The sequence below is a fragment of the Schistocerca serialis genome, chromosome 6 (genome assembly GCF_023864345.2).
Source record: "Schistocerca serialis cubense isolate TAMUIC-IGC-003099 chromosome 6, iqSchSeri2.2, whole genome shotgun sequence".
NCBI lineage: Eukaryota > Metazoa > Arthropoda > Insecta > Orthoptera > Acrididae > Schistocerca > Schistocerca serialis.
In genome coordinates this window covers 678892675-678912475 of record NC_064643.1, presented here as the reverse complement: position 1 = coordinate 678912475, position 19801 = coordinate 678892675, and the positions used below count along the sequence as shown (strand labels likewise).

Sequence of the window (19801 nt, the reverse complement as noted above, 5' to 3'; positions counted from 1 at the left end):
AGTTGTATTCATAAATTTGCTCTACTGTGCAACTGCGATTTATTATACAATTTGCAAACGTCGTATGTAGCCACATATTCGATTGCCTTAAACGCCGCTGTTACTAACAGATCTCCTGCACCCAAGCAGTGCGAACAACTGTCATCGAAGGCCTCTTCTCTGGAATTACCAGTACTCGGCCATGTGTGTGTTGACTGTCTTCATATCTGAGCTCTCCTGGTTGAGCGGTTTGTCATACTAGCCCTGCCGACTCGCACACAGCCGTGCAAGCAAATTTACATCTTTTCCCGACCAAACCCACGCAGTCGTAAAGCTCGCCTGAACACTTGTAACATTGCAAACTTAACCTGTTGAGTTTTATTTTCTTGCAAAATTAAGACAATGTAGTTTCGGGACTTGAGTTTGGACGTTCTGCACCTGCATCTGCTTTGTACACATGTTCTGCTGTAAAGGATCCACGGTCCCTTACTCAAAAAATGTTTCAAATGGCTCTAAGCACTATGGGACTTAATATCTGAAGTCATCAGTCCCCCACAACTTAGAACTACTTAAGCCTAACTAACCTTAGGACATCACAAACATCCATGCCCGAGGCAGGAATCGAACCAGCGACCGTAGCAGCAGCATGGTTCCGGACTGAAACGCGTAGAACCGCTCGGTGACAGCGGCCGGGCCTTACTCAAAGAAACCAAATTTCTGCTCGCTCATTACAAGGATAGGCCAAGAATCAATAATCAGAAGCCAAATGCGCCCAGTGAGTGTTACTGTAGTAAAAGAGTGAAGCTAACACCCTTCTTTTGTAATCAATCTTCTGACTGCTTTGAAGCTACCGCCAATAATTACTCTCCTGTGACAAACTTTTAATCTCAGAGCAGCAATTACAAGGTAACGTTACAGTGCGACATTTATCTTTTCCTGATTCTTGTGTTTCCTGTTTCCCTTTTATGTCCTTTATTTACGACATAAATTGAAGGGATTATTTCAGGGTGTGTTTTTTATATTTATTTCTTTGTATAGCTATGTGTTTGTTTAAGTAATGCAGTTGTCACGAGTGCGACTGCTAGTTTCATTTGTTCTGACAGTATTCATTCTCCTGTTCAACAACACGTTGCTTAAATTCATTTTCCACGAAACAGGAATGTGATAACAGATTTTTGATTTCGTGAACTGGTACCCAGAATTTTGATCTTGAATATACAGTGTCTCGATTACTGCACAGTTGATGATTCGAATTGTTTGATACATCCCCTGAATATTAAGCAACATTAAAATTATGTTGATTTTATTTCATAATGAGGATGATTGTGCAGACATGTTTAGAGATGAACTGAACGGAAAACCATAAAACGAATCTCTGACTAACAGTGGCTAAGAAACACCATGATGTAGAGATTCATCGTGGGTTAATGTTGAGATCCATTATGGGTTTGTTGAATGAAGCGGTTCTTACTTTCGTCACTGTGTATAGAAGCGCTTGCCGAACAAACAACGCTCGTTCCTTTTACATTCGCAACGGTCGGCTATGACCAAGAGAATTGTCAAGACGACAGTAATTATTGGACTGCACGTTCAAGGATCAAGGACCAACGAGGCGGACGTTGCCGACTCGCAAACAGCGAGGGCTAATTTGAGACTGACTTTGAAAATCAGAAAATCGCAACTCTCGCGAACTGTTTCCCGAAAGAATCTTGCAGAGACATTTTGCAAAGATAATGGTAGTGTCTCATCGTCAGTGATTTTGAGCAACTTCAAAATATCTTTCCATAACTGACTCTTTATCTTTTCAATATCGTTCAGAATAATAATTAAGAGCGGTTTCGATCATTAAACCACTTTTACTATGAATTCTAAAATTCTGCAAACGCATTAACTTGCAACACTGTACTTGTTATTCTAAATAATTGGTTTTATTAATAAGGAAATGATATTTATTCTTTATTTTCCATTCACTCATTAATCGTTGATGCGTATATACACTGTTGAGCAAAAACATTAGGACCATCTGTGTAATAGCTTGTTTGTCCGTTTTTGGAACGAAATACATCCCTAGTTCCGTCTGTCAAGGATCCGACAGTTTGTTGGTAGGTTTGTGGAGGTATGCTACGTTTCACGTCGAAGCACAGATCACGTATATCGCGAAAATTACGGGCCGCTGATTGCCTACACGGTAATGGCGCTATATAACGGCCCGTATGAGTTACATAGGATTTACATCACGCAAATATGGTCGCTGAGACATCATCGTGAGTACACTATAATGCTCTTCGAACAAATGTAGCACGGTTCCGGCTCCGAGACTAGGAAATTGCACTGCTGAAAGATGATACCGCCACTGGGGAAGACATCGAGTATAAACAGTAGCAGGTGGTTCGCAGCTGCCAGCGTGTCTTCGATAACTACCACAGGCCCTATGCAAGTGATGGAGAATGTCCCGCATAACGTAATACCGCCCGCACGACCCAGCGTCCGTGGCGCGCTGCACGTATCGAGCACCCGTTCACCTAGATGGTGGCGTTTGTGGTGATGACCATCGACCTAGCACAGAAGATATGTGTTTCATCCAAAGACCCGACACGTTTCTGTTGATCGACGATCGAATCCGATGATACCGTACCCACTGCAATCGTAATTGACGATGTCGTTGAGTCAACTTGTGTTCTGCTGTGGCGTTCCATGTCCAGCAATGTACGATGAAACCTGTGCCCTGAAAGGCTTGTGTGTGCACCAGCATTGTGTTCTTTTAGTAGAGTTGCAACAGATCACCATATAACCTACTTCACAGAGCAGACAAACATCCGAACCCCAATGTTCTGTTAACAGTCATGGGCGTCCAACAATTTAGCTCCTAGCGGTAGTTTCACTGTCTTTCTACCTCCTTCCATAGACGCTCACGACAGTAGCACGTGAAGATTCCACCAGCTTCGCCGTTTTCTAGACTCGTTCCACCCGGCGAACGGTCTACCCGACGGGAGACCCTAATCACACTACATTTACATTTATTTTACATGCTACGTGTAAAAATCATCTTTCCTTTGTCAAAGTCGCTTACGTTAAGTGATTTCCCCATTTGCGGCCCATAATTGCGCTAGGGTGACCCTTCGTCACTGTCTGCTTCGCTTACACACGTTTGCTACGGCGTGCCTACAACACCACCAGGCGGGATTCAATGTCGCGGTGCGCTAACGACATGTTTTGGCTTATCAGTGTATTTGTGAATGTTTACCTGCATTAGCGTGCTCTCTTGTTTTTCTGTTCGTCCTCTTGTGGATTATTTGTCCATTGTCGATGAACCATGTACTTCGTACAATTTCATCCGTTACCTTAGCAAACAGTAGCCCACCACAACTTGTCCAATGTGTTTGTTGAGTAATTTTGATAGGAGGATACCTTTTCCGCTTTTACAGATGTGTGAATTCTCACACGTTACAGTTTTAGGACTTTGGTTTGCGTCTGTGTGCTTAATATTCAGTTAATCCTGAGAGAAACTAAATTTTCTTGTCTTCAGTTACCTCCAAAGTTAGGTACTTCAGAAATTAGAGGTGACGTGTCAGGGTTCTTCACCTTTTATTAGACGAACGTGACCATTTATAGCTAGATTAATGTTAGAAGGGGTCCCGTTTCTTCATAAGTTGCAGTTGAGGAATGAGTGGTACGGTAATAGCCTAGCGCTAGGAGGTTTGTGGCACCGGTTGAGAGTGTGCCCAATCGACATGGATTGATCGCCGGTGAACAAGAAAACTATCAAATTTTTACAATCTATTTTAGCAAGAAGTGATTATAAATACGGAGTTCACAAATTGTTTCAGGAGGGTGAGACCAAATTTCAATATTTTTGATTTGTGTCAATATTAACTAATAATGGAAAGGTACAATGGACAAAAAGATTCAGGGTTAAACATCTGTGGGTTAACAAATGATAGCTCTTAAGCCATCCAACCAGTTACACTGAGACACCATTAAAATCAATGAGAGATAAACTGGTACCTAGGCTATGTAAGGAAGTAATGCAAAAGAAGAACAAATACATAATCTCACCGACGTACACCTCGGCCATAAAAACTGTGTCCTGCACCTGAAAAATCATACTGCTCACAAGCACAAGCAGATGGAATTCAGTCAACCTGTGAGAAATGCTAAACTCAGCCATGCCAATACATTAACGGACAACAGAAGTAACCAGCTTGCCTATTGAAAAATCTGAATGGTCTTTGTATAGGCAAAGTAAAAGCTGTCCTAGCCAAAGAACTGAACCGGTACTTCACATAATTTACAACCATAGTTGAACCTTAAAGCAAACAGAGAGTCATAGGTAGACTCTTAAGCATGTTTCTTGCACTATTGTCAAATAAGCACCATGCTTGCTGGACACGAAGGCATTACAGTCTAAATGATGAAACTTATTGTTTGCCCACTACTACCCACTATGATAAATATTTTCAATCATTCTTTAACAACAAGTGTTTTCCCAGAGACCTGAAACGAGATCTAAAAATTGGTTCAAATGGCTCTGAGCACTATGGGACGTAACGTCTGAGGTCATCAGTCCCCCAGAACTCAAGAACTTAGAACTACTAAAACCTAACTAACTTAAGGACGCCATACACATTCATGCCCAAGGCAGGATTCGAACCTGCGATCGTAGCGGTCACGCGGTTCCTGACTGTAGCGCCTAGAACCGCTCGGCCACTTCGGCCGGCAAACGAAATCTAGTCAGGCCACAACTTAGATAGGACGTCACTAAACACCCTCTTTCTACAGAAGTATTTGCATTCTTCCTGCGCTGTAGACGGTCTTATAATATGTAGTCCACAACTAGCTATGCACTCCATACCTACAATTAACTTCTTTACGAATGCAAATCAGATTTCCGCAAACATCACAGCACAACATCTGGCTTAATAAAAGTAACAGATTGCCTGAAATAGCTTTCCCTAGATGCACAACTCGCGGCTGTCATGTGTTTCTTAGATTTTAGCAAGGCGTCTGACATTGACGACTAAGCCGCTTTACCTGCCATACCTAGCAACCTGAATTTATCGCCAAGTGCAGTGCAATGGTTTTGCTCATACCTTACGTCTGACCAGAAATGCATCATGGGAGCTACCATACAGTGATAACGGAGAGGCAGGTACTGTCAGGCTAAACATAAAGGTTCTATATGCTTTTCATCGTATGCCAGCGGTGTGTCATCTACTTTGTCCTACTACAAACAGAACATGTACGCTGATGACTGCCTGTTGTATCTAAGTCCTAAACCAATAAACCTGAAGAAAGTGGTTGAAATGGTTCTGAGCTCTTTGGGACTTAACATCTGAGGTCATCAGTCCCCTAGACTTAGAACTACTTAAACCTAACTAACCTAAGGACATCACACACATCCATGCCCGAGGCAGGATTCGAACCTGCGACCGTAGCAGCAGCGCGGTTCCGGACTGATGCGCCTAGAACCGCTCGGCCACAACGGCCGGCAAACCTGAAGACAACTACTGAGAATCTTAACATCGACTTGTATGAACTATCAAACTGGGCGTATAATATAGGATTAAGGCACAACGTATCCTAAATCCAAGAGGTACTGACTGGTCATTAATGGCCTATTACATCGAAATATTGTGATTCTCTTTCATCTCTAATCCTATATGGAGCTTACATCAACTTCTCTCCCTTAAAAAAGAGCCTATGCCTCATAGTAGATGAAAATTGGAATTGGGCTGAGCACGGACTTCAGTTTGCAAAATGGTATCAGCATCTCTTCATGTCCTACAGCAGTAAAAATAGTTGTTCCCACCCATCTGAGAAATAAACGTGTACAAAGTGTTATACTTCCAGTTACTCATCAGAGCGAGGTTATCCTGCAAGGTCTCTCTCATAAAAGAGCGCGGCGCCTAGAACTGGTTATGAATGCCTGTGTTCGTTACGAATGTAATGTTCGATTCTTTGATCATATTTCACCATCTCACACACACAACTAATCGGACAGCGTGCGTGTAGATAAGTGCAGATATTTATATACCCTCCATCTTCTTTAGCGTCTTATAAACGTACACTGTGCTTCATGTCTCTCCTGGATCTTAACGTGACCAACATGGCAGAAACGAATTTTCTCATCAGAGCAAAATCACTTCCGTCCCACTCCATTGTTCAGATACTCTCTCGAAGTGCTTCTCAGTAGCAGGAATCCAACTGTGGAATAATCTCTGTCACTGTATTGGAGAACCGAATGACACCTCCAGTTTCAGCAGACAGTTACTGACATGTACAGTGAAGCAACAATAATGACTACCAGTCATACCTCAGTTCACAGCACACTTAGATTCTTTTTATATTTGCCACTAACATTATTGTTATTGTTGTCATCATCATTATTATGAATGTTATTATTACTATTATTATTATCTGTGTATTAAAAGTAGTTATTAAGTAGGTAACTATGACGTAGAAGTATACTGTATGTGCGAAACTTTAGCCCGATGGAAAAAAATGCTTTATGGTCCCAGTCAGTTCAGGTTAAATAAATACATAAACCAATTACAGAGTGGGAAGGAATACAACTGATGTTTGAAGCGCTCTTTAGAGCACCACTTGAGAACAAAGAAAGATTATGAGACACCTAAGAAAATATGGAGAAGATGTTAGGAGGGAAGAGATCAAGAGCCAATAAAGAGAAGAGAGCACAAGAAAGAGCAAAATTATACGAACAGACGTCACTGAAATCGAAAAAGGATGCGGATGAAGTATTCACATAGAGTAAAGAAAGCTGGGAGGAGATGTTGCAGGAATATGTGAAAGCAGGAAAAGAGAGTGTGAAGAAAGATACACTAGGCTGCAGGAGAAATCAGATTAACTCAGAGACGATATGAATAACATGAGAGTTGAGGTAGCAGTAGAAAAAGAGGATGTTGCTGCGGAAACTATTATTGTAATAAGAGGAGCGACTAGGATATTAAGAAAAGTCATAAGAAAGAGATTAAAAACATGACACAGAGGCTGAAAGAACGCAACATCACTGCTGAAGGAACTGGAACTAAGTGAAAATTACAGGGAAGTTCGCTACAGGATCATTTAGTAATCGCGAAAGCGTTACGGAGATGATAGATAAACTCTAGTGGAAGACTCTGCAAGAGAGACGCTCAGTAGCTCGGTATGGGCTTTTGTTGAAGTTTCGAGAACATACCTTCACCGAGGAGTGAAGCAGTATATTGCTCTCTCCGACGTATATCTCGCGAAGAGACCATGAGGATAAAATCAGAGAGATTAGAGCTCAGTATTAGGCATACTGACAATCTTTCTTTCCACGAACAATACGAGACTGGAATAGAAGGGAGAACCGATGGAGGTACTCCAGGTACCCTGCGCCACACACAGTCAGGTGGCTTGCGGAGTATGGATGTAGATGTAATTGAAGTAATAGCAGCACAGAGGCAGGGTGATCAGCTACTTAAGCTAGAAATCGACCATGTACAGGAATATATATATATATATATATATATATATATATATATATATATATATATATATATATATAACAACGAGAGTATAAAGCTAAAGAATTTACTAAGAGAATTATTGATGAAACTTTCACATTGAGGGAGACAATATCGTTGCGGTAATGAATAATGATAAGTGGTGCACCAAAGTTAAACAGGCTAGAAGTATAAACCGAAAACGTAACTGCACCAGCGATTTTTCCCAAGCTGTCAATGGGTGTTTCTGCGGCATATTTTATAGACAGACACGAAGTCTAATATAGAATAGAGGGGAAGGCGAAGCCATCATCTGGGAGGTTAAGGGGAAATAAGAAGTTAATATCTACAATCATTCTGAAGCATAATTTCAGAAAAAATACCGTTCCAAGATTTATCAATATGCTACACTAAAAGATGTACTACGAAGCAGATTTCTTAACGTACATGGGGGTACCTCAGACGGCAAAAGAGAATCAAAGAAGGAGTAGGAAACGAGCAACTCTCTTGCTAGTATAGTAACTGGCGACTGATACACTTCCCAGCTGAGGGAGACCCTACCTCTAGGATCAAGTTTCACTCCTCTGCCATTGTTCCTACACTAAGAGTTAAAAAATTGTAGAAATTATCAGTTAGATTAAGTTGCAGTTATCCTGGTATTTCAGTTAGGAACCGATCAGCAAGTCCTGTGGTACGTTTCTCATAATAATATGAAACTAGTGTTAAAGTAATAATTGAGATATTATACAGAATCAATAACTTTTGCGATCGTTCAGTGTCAACAAATTACGGAAATCGTAGAGCCAAAAGAATAGAGATAGCGTCAGATCTCATTGTCACAAAATCGAGTGAAGCTAATTAGTGTAGGTAATGAATCCTACATAATCATTTAGGTTTGGTACGTGAGTCATAAAAGAACAGAAGAAAACTATAGAATGGGAATGAGGTAATAGATGATGGTTGTGATATACAGGACAACTTGTAAAATGACTTACAGATGAGGAGTTATTTCTTTTTGATGAATAATATGAAGTATAAGAATCTTATAATTAGGTGTGTAGGTATTAAGGTGTATGGTGGTAATTTTGAGTATTTATCAAGCTGAATCACGAGGATTGTTGGATGTTTAAGGTGTAAATATTCGACGTGAATATGACGTCGAATTGAGAGTGATATGTGAAATGGAGTTTATATGAGGTGAAAGGTATGTAAAATATGAAGTATTTTAGGAGTTCATCTTTGAATGATGTCATTTATTTTCACTTAAGTTGTCTTATTTGTATCTATATGCATTTACATGTATGTGATGATGAAAATCAGGATGATAAAAAGTAAAGTATTTTGTCCTAAATGACAAAAATTTAACGATTTCAAGATTTACTTGGCCAATAAAACTGATAACGGAAGTATTTCCATTGGTGTTCAGAAGTACAGTTGTAAGTAGGCTGTTTAGGTTTTTATATTGGTAACGCCATGTAGCGCTCTGTATGAAAATCACTGGCTGTGCTGTGTGCAGTCTGTGGCTGGGTGGCAGTGTTGGAATAGTCGCTATTGTTGTGTCGGGCAGCTGGATGTGAACAGCGCGTAGCGTTGCGCAGTTGGAGGTGAGCCGCCAGCAGTGGTGAATGTGGGGAGTGAGATGGCGGAGTTTTGAGAGCGGATGATCTGGACGTGTGTCCGCCAGAAAGAGTAAATTTGTAAGACTGGATGTCATGAACTGGTATATATATTATGACTTTTGAACACTATTAAGGTAAATACATTGTTTGTTCTCTATCAAAATCTTTCATTTGATAACTATGCCTATCAATAGTTAGTGCCTTCAGTAGTTAGAGTCTTTTACTTAGCTGGCAGTAGTGGTGCTCGCTGTATTGCAGTAGCTCGAGTAAGGATTCGAGTAAGTGATTCCTGAAAGGGGGCAATTCGTTTGTAGGGATTTTTGAAAGTCAGATTGCGTTGCGCTAAAAATATTGTGTGTCAGTTTAGTGATGATCAGAATAAGTAAAGAGAGAAATGTCTGAGTTCGTTCAGTTTTGCTCAGCTGTTTGAAAATTAAATAACGTAAGTTGTTCATCAGCACAGTGATTCACTGATTTTTCAAAGGGGATGTTTCACAGTTCTGGCACTGTTTAGTAGTCTAATAATGACTTGTGCCAATATTTCAAACTTTGAGTGATATATGCAGAAATAAAAAAGTAACTTACTGAAGTAATTGTGTTGACAATTATAATAACTGCTTAACCACAATATGGGAGAGTAAAAGAACCATTTCTTCTAAATGAATTTCTGGGAAATCATGTCAGCTATTAATTTGAGTAGTTGCATGAGACCGTTTCAGAGTGTTACGTTAGCTTCTTCATTGCTCGCTGATCTAATAGAAAGTAAAGGATTGTCAATCAGTCCTCTAATCTGGGGTACCAAAATTATGTATATCAATACTTTCATAGAGATAATAAAAGAATGGTTAATAATTCGTGTGTGGTGATTCAAGTGAGCTGAAACAACGGAGGCTGTATGGATGGCAAAAGCCCTGCTGAACGAACAGGAAACCCAAGAGGACTACTGAAATAATTTAAGTGACTGCTGTTGGAGCTGTTCTGTCAAAAAGGAAACCAGTGATATTATGTGTTCGATGGCCCATACAAACTATTAAAGGACGATATTTCTTGTAATTAAATGAAGAATACAACTTGTGAAAATATTTACTATTTTTTAACAACGTATCCTGATTTTTGCATCATATGTTTGTAGAAGTAGTTCACTACCAGTTTCCGAGGGAACTTAATTTATCAGTGAAATATTGTAACTTTTGGACGTGTTTGACATTGTGTCAGTTCTTGAAGAATCGAGTAGTACAAGATCTCAAAAACTCCCTTTTATTATAACGACTGGTTTCGACCGATCTATGGTGTCATCGTCGTGTCTTATAGTACTGTTAGCTGTGGGACTGCCAAGGGGGAGGTGACCATGAAAAAAAGACTGATTAACCAACGCAAGGATAACTTTCTACGAGTCGCGGCGTGGAATGTCAGAAGCTTGAACATGGTAGGGAAGATAGAAAATCTGAAAAGGGAAATGCAAAGGCTCAATCTAGTCTTAGTAGTGATCAGTGAAGTGAAGCTAGTAATAGTGAGCAGTGTGTTCAAGAATCACAAGAGGAAGCGGTATACTTGGAAAGAGCGGGTGATGCGGGAAGATTTCAGCTAGATTATATTATGGTCAAACAGAGATTCCAAAATTACATACTGGATTGTAAGGCGTAACCAGGAGCAGAAATAGACTCAGATCACAATATAGTAGTGCTCAAGAGTAGGTCGAAGTTCATGAGATTAATTAGTAAAGAGGAATCAATACGCAAAGAAGTAGGATGCGGCAGTACTGAGGGATGTCGAGATGCACTTGAAGTTCTCTAAGGCTACAGATTAATAAGGAATAACTCAGTAGGCAGTACAGTTGAAGAGGAAGGGACATATCTAAAAAGGTCAATCACAGAGGTTGGGAAGAAAAACATAGCTACAAAGAAGGTAACTCCGAAGAAACCACGAGTAACAGAGGAAACACTTCAGTTGATAGATGAAAGAAGAAAGTACAAACATTTTCACGGAAATTCAGCAGTACAGAAGTACAAGTCGCTGAGTAATGAAATAAACAGGAATTGCAGGGAAGCTAAGACGAAATTGCTTCACGAAAAATGTGAAGACATCGAAAAAGAAATGATTGCGGGAAGGACTGACTCAGTATATAGGAAAGTCAAAACAACCTTCGATGAGATTAAAACGCGAGTGGTAGCATAAAGGGTGAAACGGGAATTACCCTGTTAAATGCAGAGGAGAGGGAGGATAGATAGAGTGAGTACATTGAAGGTTTCTATGACGAGGAAGATTTGTCTGATGTGATGGAAGAAGAAACAGGAGTCGATTTAAAAGAGATAGGGGATCCAGTACTAGAATCGGGGTTTAAAAGAGCTTTGGAGCACTTCACATCAAATAAGGCAGAAGGGGCAGATAGAATTGCACCAAAATTTCTAAAGTCATTGCGGGAAGTTGTAGCAAAATGACTCTTCACGTTGTTGTGTAGAATGGGAGAATTATCGCAATATCAGCTAAACAGTTTATGCATCAAAGTTGCTAACAAAGGATAATATGCAGAGGAATGGAAAAGAAAATTGAGGATGTGGTAGAAGACGATCAGTTTGGCCTTTTTTTTTTTTTTTTTTTTTTAAAAAAAAAAGAAAACAAAGGCTCCCGAGAGGCAATTCTGACGTTGCTGTTGGAAGCAAGACTAAAGAAAAAACAGCGCACGTTTATTCGATTCGTCGACCTCGATAAAGCGTTAGACGACATAAAATGGTGCAAGATGTTCGAAATTCTGAGAAAAATTGGGGTAAGCTACAGAGAGATACGGATAATATACAATATGTAAAAGAGCGAAGAGGGAATAATATGAATGGGCGAGCAAGAACGAAGCGCTCCGATTAAAAAGACAGTAAGACAGGGATGTAGTATTTGGCCCCAACTGTTCAATCTGTACATTGAAGAAGCAATGATGGAAATAAAAGAAAGGTTCAGGAATGAAAATTCAAAGTGAAAGGAACAAAGATGCGATTTCCTTATGGCATTGCTATCCTGAGTGTAAGTGAAGAAGAATTACAGATATTCTGAATGGAATGAACAATCTAAAGAGTAGAGATTATGGATTGAGAGTAAATCGAAAAAAGACGAAGTTAATAAGAAGTAGCAGAAATGAGAACAGCGAGAGACTTAACATCAGGACTAATGGTCACAAAGTAGATGAAGTTAAGGAATTCTGTTATCTAGGCAGCAATATAGCCGATGATGGAGAAAGTGTATTCCTGGCCAAGGTAAGTCTACTAGTATGATATATCGGCCTTAATTTGAGAAGAAATTTCTGAGAATGTACGTTTGGAGCACAGAGTTGTATGGTAATGAAACATTGATTGTAGGAAAACTGGAACAGAAGATATTTGAAGCATTTGAGATGTGGTGCTACAGACGAATGTTGAATATTAGGTGGAGTGATAAGGCAAGGAATGAGGAGGTTCTGCACAGAATGGGAAAGCAAAGGAATATGTGGGAAACACTGACGAGAGGAAGGGACAGGATGATAGGACATCAGTTAAGACATGAGGGAATGACTTCCGTGGTACTGGAGGGAGCTTTACTGGGCAAAGCTCTAAAGGAAGGCAGATATTGGGTTACATCCAGCAAATAACTGTGGACGTAGCTTGGAAGTGCTACTGTAAGATGAAGATGTTGGCAAGGGGAGGAATTAGTGGCGTGCCGCATGAAACTAGTCAGAAGACTGATGACTTCAAGAAAATTGTGTATTCTTATCAGAATCTTCGATGTCACACAGTGATGTTACGCGAAAACAACGTGGCAGCTAATATTGAGCTATCACAAATAAAGTAACGCAAAGTTAATACGTATGACATGTTGTGCTGATGGTCCAGAATACAATACCACACATACTACAATATGCTGTAACATCAGCACAACATGTTGCGTTCTTTAATTGTGTCTTATTTTATTTGTGACACGCTAACGTTCCCTGCGACGTTTTATTTTATGCAATATCACTGAATGTCTATTAGCCCTGTATCGAGCATGTACAACTAATAATGTTATAAGATACGATGATAACGTAGATTTGTCGAAACCGATCATTGTAATACAAATAATTGCTAACGAACGTGCCTAACTCAGTTCTTCAAGAGTAATATTGTAACTTTTGTTGTCTGTTCTTGATTTTAATATTCTTTATCTTCTTTAACTGTAACCCCACTTTTCCTACTTTCTTTTTCGCCTGTGGTTACAAACTAGTCTTTTAGGGCGGCAGTGTAAGGGATCCACGGTCATTTACACAAAGATAATAAAATTTCACATTACTTAACACTTCCGGGCTGAGATGCCGTGGTCCATACATAAAACTCTCCCCTGATGTTTCGCCTTCGACTGCGGAAGGCATCCTCCGACGACAAGCGGCGAACTTCAACGAGAGCGCGAGTGAGCGTCGTATATACAAACCATCCAGAGGGCGCCGCTGTCTATCACGTGACGTCGGCTGTGCTATAATCTCTGATATTGCCAACTTTCTCAGTTGAAATTAATCGATTGTCACGCTGTTGCTGCAACGTTGTCATCCTTATCTTATCCAGCTTAATGCCTTCATCTTTTCTATTAAAATAATTGCAGTGTTTGGCCGTCTCAATAGCCTCTCTGTACATTCGTGCATAAAAGGAACTGCCGCCTCGGACATATTGATAAATCGGCTGTAGCGGATCATGTGTTTCAGGAAGGTGATCATGAAATAAAGTTTAGTAAGACGACCGTCATGGCAAAGACGTCGCATTATTACGCGCGAATGTACAGAGAGGCTACTGAGATTGCCAAACACTACAATAATTTTAATAGAAAAATGAAAACATTAAGCTGGGTAAGATATGAGTGTCAACATTGCAGCAAAAGCGTGACAATCGATTAATTTCAACTGAGAACGTTGGCAATATTCGAGTAATAGCACAGCCGACGTCACACCATTGACAGCGGCGCCCTCTGGATGGCTTCTATATACAGCGCTCACTCGCGCTCTCGTTGCATTTCTCCCATTGTCCTCAGAGGATGCCTTCCGCAGTCGAAGGTGAAACGACAGGGAAGAGTTTTACGTATGGACCACGGCATCTGATCCAGGAAGTGTTAAGTAATGACAGCACCTGCCGTGGAAGCCTTCATTCTATAATCAATAAAATTTCTGTTCGCACAGGTGGACGTTAGACCAAGAACCGATATACAAGTGCCGAGTGCGCATGCTGAGTGTTATTGTAGTCAGATGCAGTTCAGGAATGAGTGGTTTCTTGATGTCGATATCGTTCTGGCTGAGAAAGGAATTGCAGTGAAGGATAACGTGTGCAAATTTTTAAAACGGCGTGGGAAGGTATTTCAGTTTATTTTACTTGTGTTGAGCATAGCCGTGAGCAGAAGTGTATGACAGTGGTAGAGGGTGTCACCATTTGTGTTTAATGATGGTATATAATTTCACTGAGCGCAAACTTTCGCATCCTTGATCAATGAACCAGCTCTATTCATTAAATATAGCAATACTGAACAGCCAAAATAGACTGAAACAGACAGATTATCAGTTATCTAATGCGTCACGATTATTTAATATAGAGGTTAGGCTGCCACGTTACTGGACCGCTAGCAAAACCATAACCTGGAGCGTTTCAGCCTGCTATCAAACATATGGTGCATGCAGAGTGTACCGTGTTCTACCGCTACCCGTTCCTGTTCCACTGGCAGGTGAAGCGAGCGAAAACCGCTGTCTATCTGTTTTCGTAAGAGCCCTGGTTGTGCTTGTTCTGTGTTCACACTCCTTCCGGGAGTTGTATTTTGGAGACAGTAGGATAGATATACAAATAAACTGTTCTGAATTGTTTCCTAAAACGAACTTCTTCTCTCTAGGGTTTCCCTTTTGAGTTTTCACTTGTTAAATATACCTGTAGATTCTACCCAGCGGTAAGATATCTAGAGGCACACCTGTAAATTGTTTCAGAGTCGTCCTTTATCTGCCTGGTGGGCACCCCAAACAGCCGAGCAATAACCAAGGACGGGGCACGCAAGTGTTCTGTCATCTATATGGATGAATTACCTGTCCTACAATTCTCTCAACGTGTCGAACTGTCTACTTCATCTTTGGTTCAAATGGCTCCGAGCACTATGGGACTTACTACTTCATCTTTCCTAGACACGACCTTTCGTGATCCGTAGGTTTCTTAATGTACGTAGTGAATTAGAGCAGTTAATAGTATGCTTTTGGATGTTCTACTGAAGTTTTGCACAAAACAGAAACACCAACTAGGAGGAATACCCGGAAGTATACTACTCATCAACCACAAAGAGAAAACCTGAAAGATCACAACTAGAGCAGCCGTCTGGCACTTCCTTGAGAGTGTCCTAACAATCTGTTTGTCTTCCGATGAACACAAGCCATCCAGGATCACTTATGGGTTCTATAATTTATTACGTGAATTTCACAAATAATTCCGTATGTTCGGACCTTCCTTAACAGTCTTCACTGCGGCACTGTAGCAAAAGCTTTCCGGAAATCTACTTATATGGAGTCTACTGGCCGCTCTTCACTCACAGTTCTCGGGTTATAAGAGAAAATAAGGGACAATTGCGGTTAACACGAGCGATGCTTTCTAGGAGGGCGTTCGATAAGTAATGTCACGCTTTTCTTCTGAAAGCAGGTTAGTTTTATTCAGCATTCCAATACAGCATTTCATTCATCACACGTTTAGCTGCAGAACCCTTTATTTTAACACAATCTGCGTTCATTGCGATGGCCATACACCACCTCACTGATCAATGGGAGGGTCTGTATGCCCGTATGATACCACTCTACTGGTCGACCTCTTGCTGCATGAGTAATCTCCTCAACGTCCACCCACTGCTTCCCATGGAGTGCAGCCTTCATTGGGCCCAACAGGAGGAAGTCTATTGTTAAGTGGCGAGCAAACCAGTGGCTATAAACACCTCTGACTATCCCAACTGGTGGACGAGTGTGTCAGCACTACCAACAGAAAAGTCCACTTAACAAACGAGATGCTTTACTGTGATTCATCGATGACCCCGACTGAGAAAGTCCGCTGCTTTCAAGAATGAGGAGTCACGTTCGAACGGCAAGCGGGAAATCGAACATTTGTGAGCGTCCTTGCTGCGATGATGACAGAAGCCTAACCCAGCGACTCACCGTACTTTTGTACACGACTGGGCCTCCCTCGACATTTTGCAAGAGCTTTTGTTTATCTTCGCCTGTGTGGCTACCTGCCAATGGAAACTCAGAAAAGACAATGGGCAATACTGCAAGACACTTTGTACAAGCCTAGTAACTGTAGCTCTTTTACTGTACAAATAATTAACGGCTGCTCGACTCACTCCCACTACATTCTCCCAGTTGAGGTTCGAATGGTTCAAATGGCTCTGAGGACTATGGGACTTAACATCTGAGGTCATCAGTCCCCTAGAACTTAGAACTACTTAAACCTAACTAACCTAAGGACGTCACACACATCCATGCCCGAGGCAGGATTCGAACCTGCGACCGTACCAGTCGCGTGGTTCCGGACTGAGGCGCCTAGAACCGCTTGGCCACCGCGGCCGGCTCCCAGTTGAGGCCTGTCTCCCCAACTGACCGGCGTCTTGAGCGGAATCGCGACGAGCATGGAACTTAGCGCACCATTCCACAATGGTGGTTTCGACGGACGTGCTACCAGACACACATTACTAATTCTCTGAAGAACGTCTACCAGTGTTTGTTCTTTGGCAGCCAAGAAAACAATAACAGCACGTTATCCTATTCGGATGCGTTTGACAACAACATCGCCATAGTTTACGCTTTCGCATTTGGTGCACACACGTCGGAAAGACACAATGCCCCACGAGTCCCTTGCATACGAGTCTACCTCCATTGAACTCGCGCTACGTTGCATATACACTGCAGCAGCGTCCTCAAAGGTAAACATTGTGATGGCCCCTTATATGATTCATTCGTTTTCAAAGCTCTGTATATGTTCCAAAATATTACATGTACAAATGTGATTGATGCATGAATAGAACAGTAATGACACCAAGTTTAAATTTTCCACTCTAAGAATGTCACATGACACTCGTCCATGTGGTAGTCAAGTTTTATCCATAGCTTACTTTGTGTCAGTGATTATCACACCAGCATTGCGTTATCTGAGATGTTACAACGTTATTGGCAATGGGGGTACATAAAACGCGATCCTTAATGTATCTCCAAAGGACAAAATAACGAGGTATTAAGTCATCAGAATTGTTTTGCCTTAGCCACTAAGACTGCTCGAACATCTTTCCGGGACCGACCCAAATCTCCATATGTCCCAGTGCATCTACATCTATATCTACGTGATTACTCTGCTATTCACAATAACGTGCCTGACTGAGGGTTCAATGAACCACCTTCAAGCTGTCTCTCTACCGTTCCACTCTCGAACGGCACGCGGGAAAAAAGAGCACTTAAAGTTTTCTGTGCCAGCCCTGATTTCTCTTACTATATGGTGGTGATCATTTCTCCCTATGTAGGAGGAGAAAACTGGTCATTGCAATTTCATGATGAGATCCCCTCGCAACGAAAAACGCCTTTGTTTAGATGATTGCCACTCCAATTCAAGTATCATGTCTGTGACACTATCTCCCCTATTTCACGATAATACAAAACGAGCTGTCCTTCTTTGTTCTTTTTCGATGTCATCCTTCAGTCCGACCTAATGCGGATCCCACACCGCACAGCAATACTCAAAATAGGGCGGACAAGCGTGGTGTAAGCAGTCTCTTTAGTAGACCTGTAGCACCTTCTAAGTGTTCTGCCAATGAATCGCAGTCTTTGGTTTGCTCTACCCATAATATTATCTCTGTGATCGTTCCAATTTAGGTTATTTGTAATTGTAATCCCTAAGTATTTAGTTGAATTTACAGCCTTCAGATTTTTGTGACTTGTCGCGTAATCGAAATTAAGCTGATTTCTTTTAGTACTCATGTGAATAACGTCACACTATTCTTTATTGAGGGGTCAATTGCCTCATTCAGCACCATACAGATATCTTATCTAAATCATTTTGCAAGTCGTTTTGATCATCTGATGACTTAACAAGACGGTAAATGACAAGATGTTCTACAAACAATCTCAGACGGCTACTCAGATTGTCTCCTATGTCGTTAATATAGATTAGGAACAATAGAGGACCAATAACACTTCTTTGGGGAACGCCGGATATTACTTGTGTTTTACTCGATGACTTTCCGTCTATTACTACGAACTGTGACCTTTCTGACAGGAAATTACGAATCCAGTGGCACAACTGAGGCGATACTCCGTAGGCACGCAGTTTGGTTAAGACGCGTGTGAGGAAAGGTGTCGAAAGCCTTTAGGAAATCTAAAAATATGGTATCAATTTGACATCCCTTGTCGATAGCAGTTATTACTTCATGAGTGTAAAGAGCTAGTTGTGTTTCGCAGGAACGATATTTTCTGAATCCGGCTAACTATGTGTCAATAAATCGTTTTCTTCGAGGTACTTCATAATGTTCGAATACAGTATATGTTCCAAAACACTACTGCAAATCGCCGTAAGTGATCTAGGCCTGTAATTCAGTGGATTACTGCTACTTCCCTTTTTGGGTACTGGTGTGACTTGAGCAATTTTCCAGTCCATAGGTACGGATCTTTCTGTGAGCGAGTGGTTGCATATAACTACTAAATATGACGCTATTTTATCAGCATACTCTGAGAGGAACCTGACTGGTATACAATCTGCTTCCCATAGTGCTCGGAGCGCACCTTCGCTAGAGACGTCATTCTGAAGGTTACGTTTATCGCCGCCACCTATTGGACCTTCATGAAACTATAGGGGTGTAGCGGGGATATTATACTATGGCCCACAAAAAATTCTAAGTTTCTTCAACCGAAGCTGTCCGGGATAAAAATGTTTTCCAATAGTTGTTGAACGCTGCTCCAAACTCTGATTTCAGGATTGAAATTTCTTCTATGAAGCAGATCTATTATGTTCGAACATAGAATACACTCAGCAATTCTGCAGGACACGCACGTGACGGACGTCGGTTTGTATTTTTGAGGGTCTGCTTGTGCCCACCTTTATATCTGCCTGTGCCCACCTGTATCACCATGAAGAGGGCCAGTCGGCGCGACCAGAGGTCCCGCCGCCTCACCACGGCCCGCGCCTCGGCGGATTCGGCCGCCATGGCCGTGACACGCGCGTCCAGGGCTTCCACGAAGCGCACGATCTGCGTCCGTCGCAGCAGGATGACCAGCAGTTTGTAGCTGGTGGTCACGAATGCAGACAGCAGGCACATATCCTCCGTCGCGGCTTTCATGTCGCCCCCGAAATGCACCAGTCCAGCTGCCTCAGGCAGCAAGATGTGCCACGTGGGGGCGACCATGACCGCGGTGTACAATCGGTACAGTAGGCCAGCAGGTGTCAGCCAGTGGCGAGCGCTTGCTGGCGGCCAGAGACCAGCCATGTTGAGCAGGCGCACACACAGCGACAGCGACGTGTGGAGTGTCATGCCAGTCTGCAACCAAAGAGACCAACAATACATAGCACTAGTTTTAGCAATATTAGGCTTTTAAAGACTGAGGTTACAGAAGAACGTCGAGGAACTGGTGGGTACATCGTATACTAATATACAGATGCCCGTCCGGTTGGCCGCGTGGTCTAACGCACGGCTTTCCGGGCGGGAAGGAGCGCCTGGTCCCCGGCACGAATCCACCCGGCG

The 19801-nt window shown here is 41.7% G+C and overlaps 1 protein-coding gene across 1 annotated transcript in view; it reads right to left on the bottom strand.

Moving 5' to 3' along the window:
- LOC126485028 (odorant receptor 83a-like) overlaps positions 1–19801 on the bottom strand; it is an 81958-nt gene that overhangs the window by 39551 nt on the left and 22606 nt on the right. The window contains exon 2 of the mRNA XM_050108633.1: positions 19181–19597. Coding sequence (XP_049964590.1) covers positions 19181–19597 — 417 coding nt within the window. The remainder of the gene's footprint in view (positions 1–19180; positions 19598–19801) is intronic.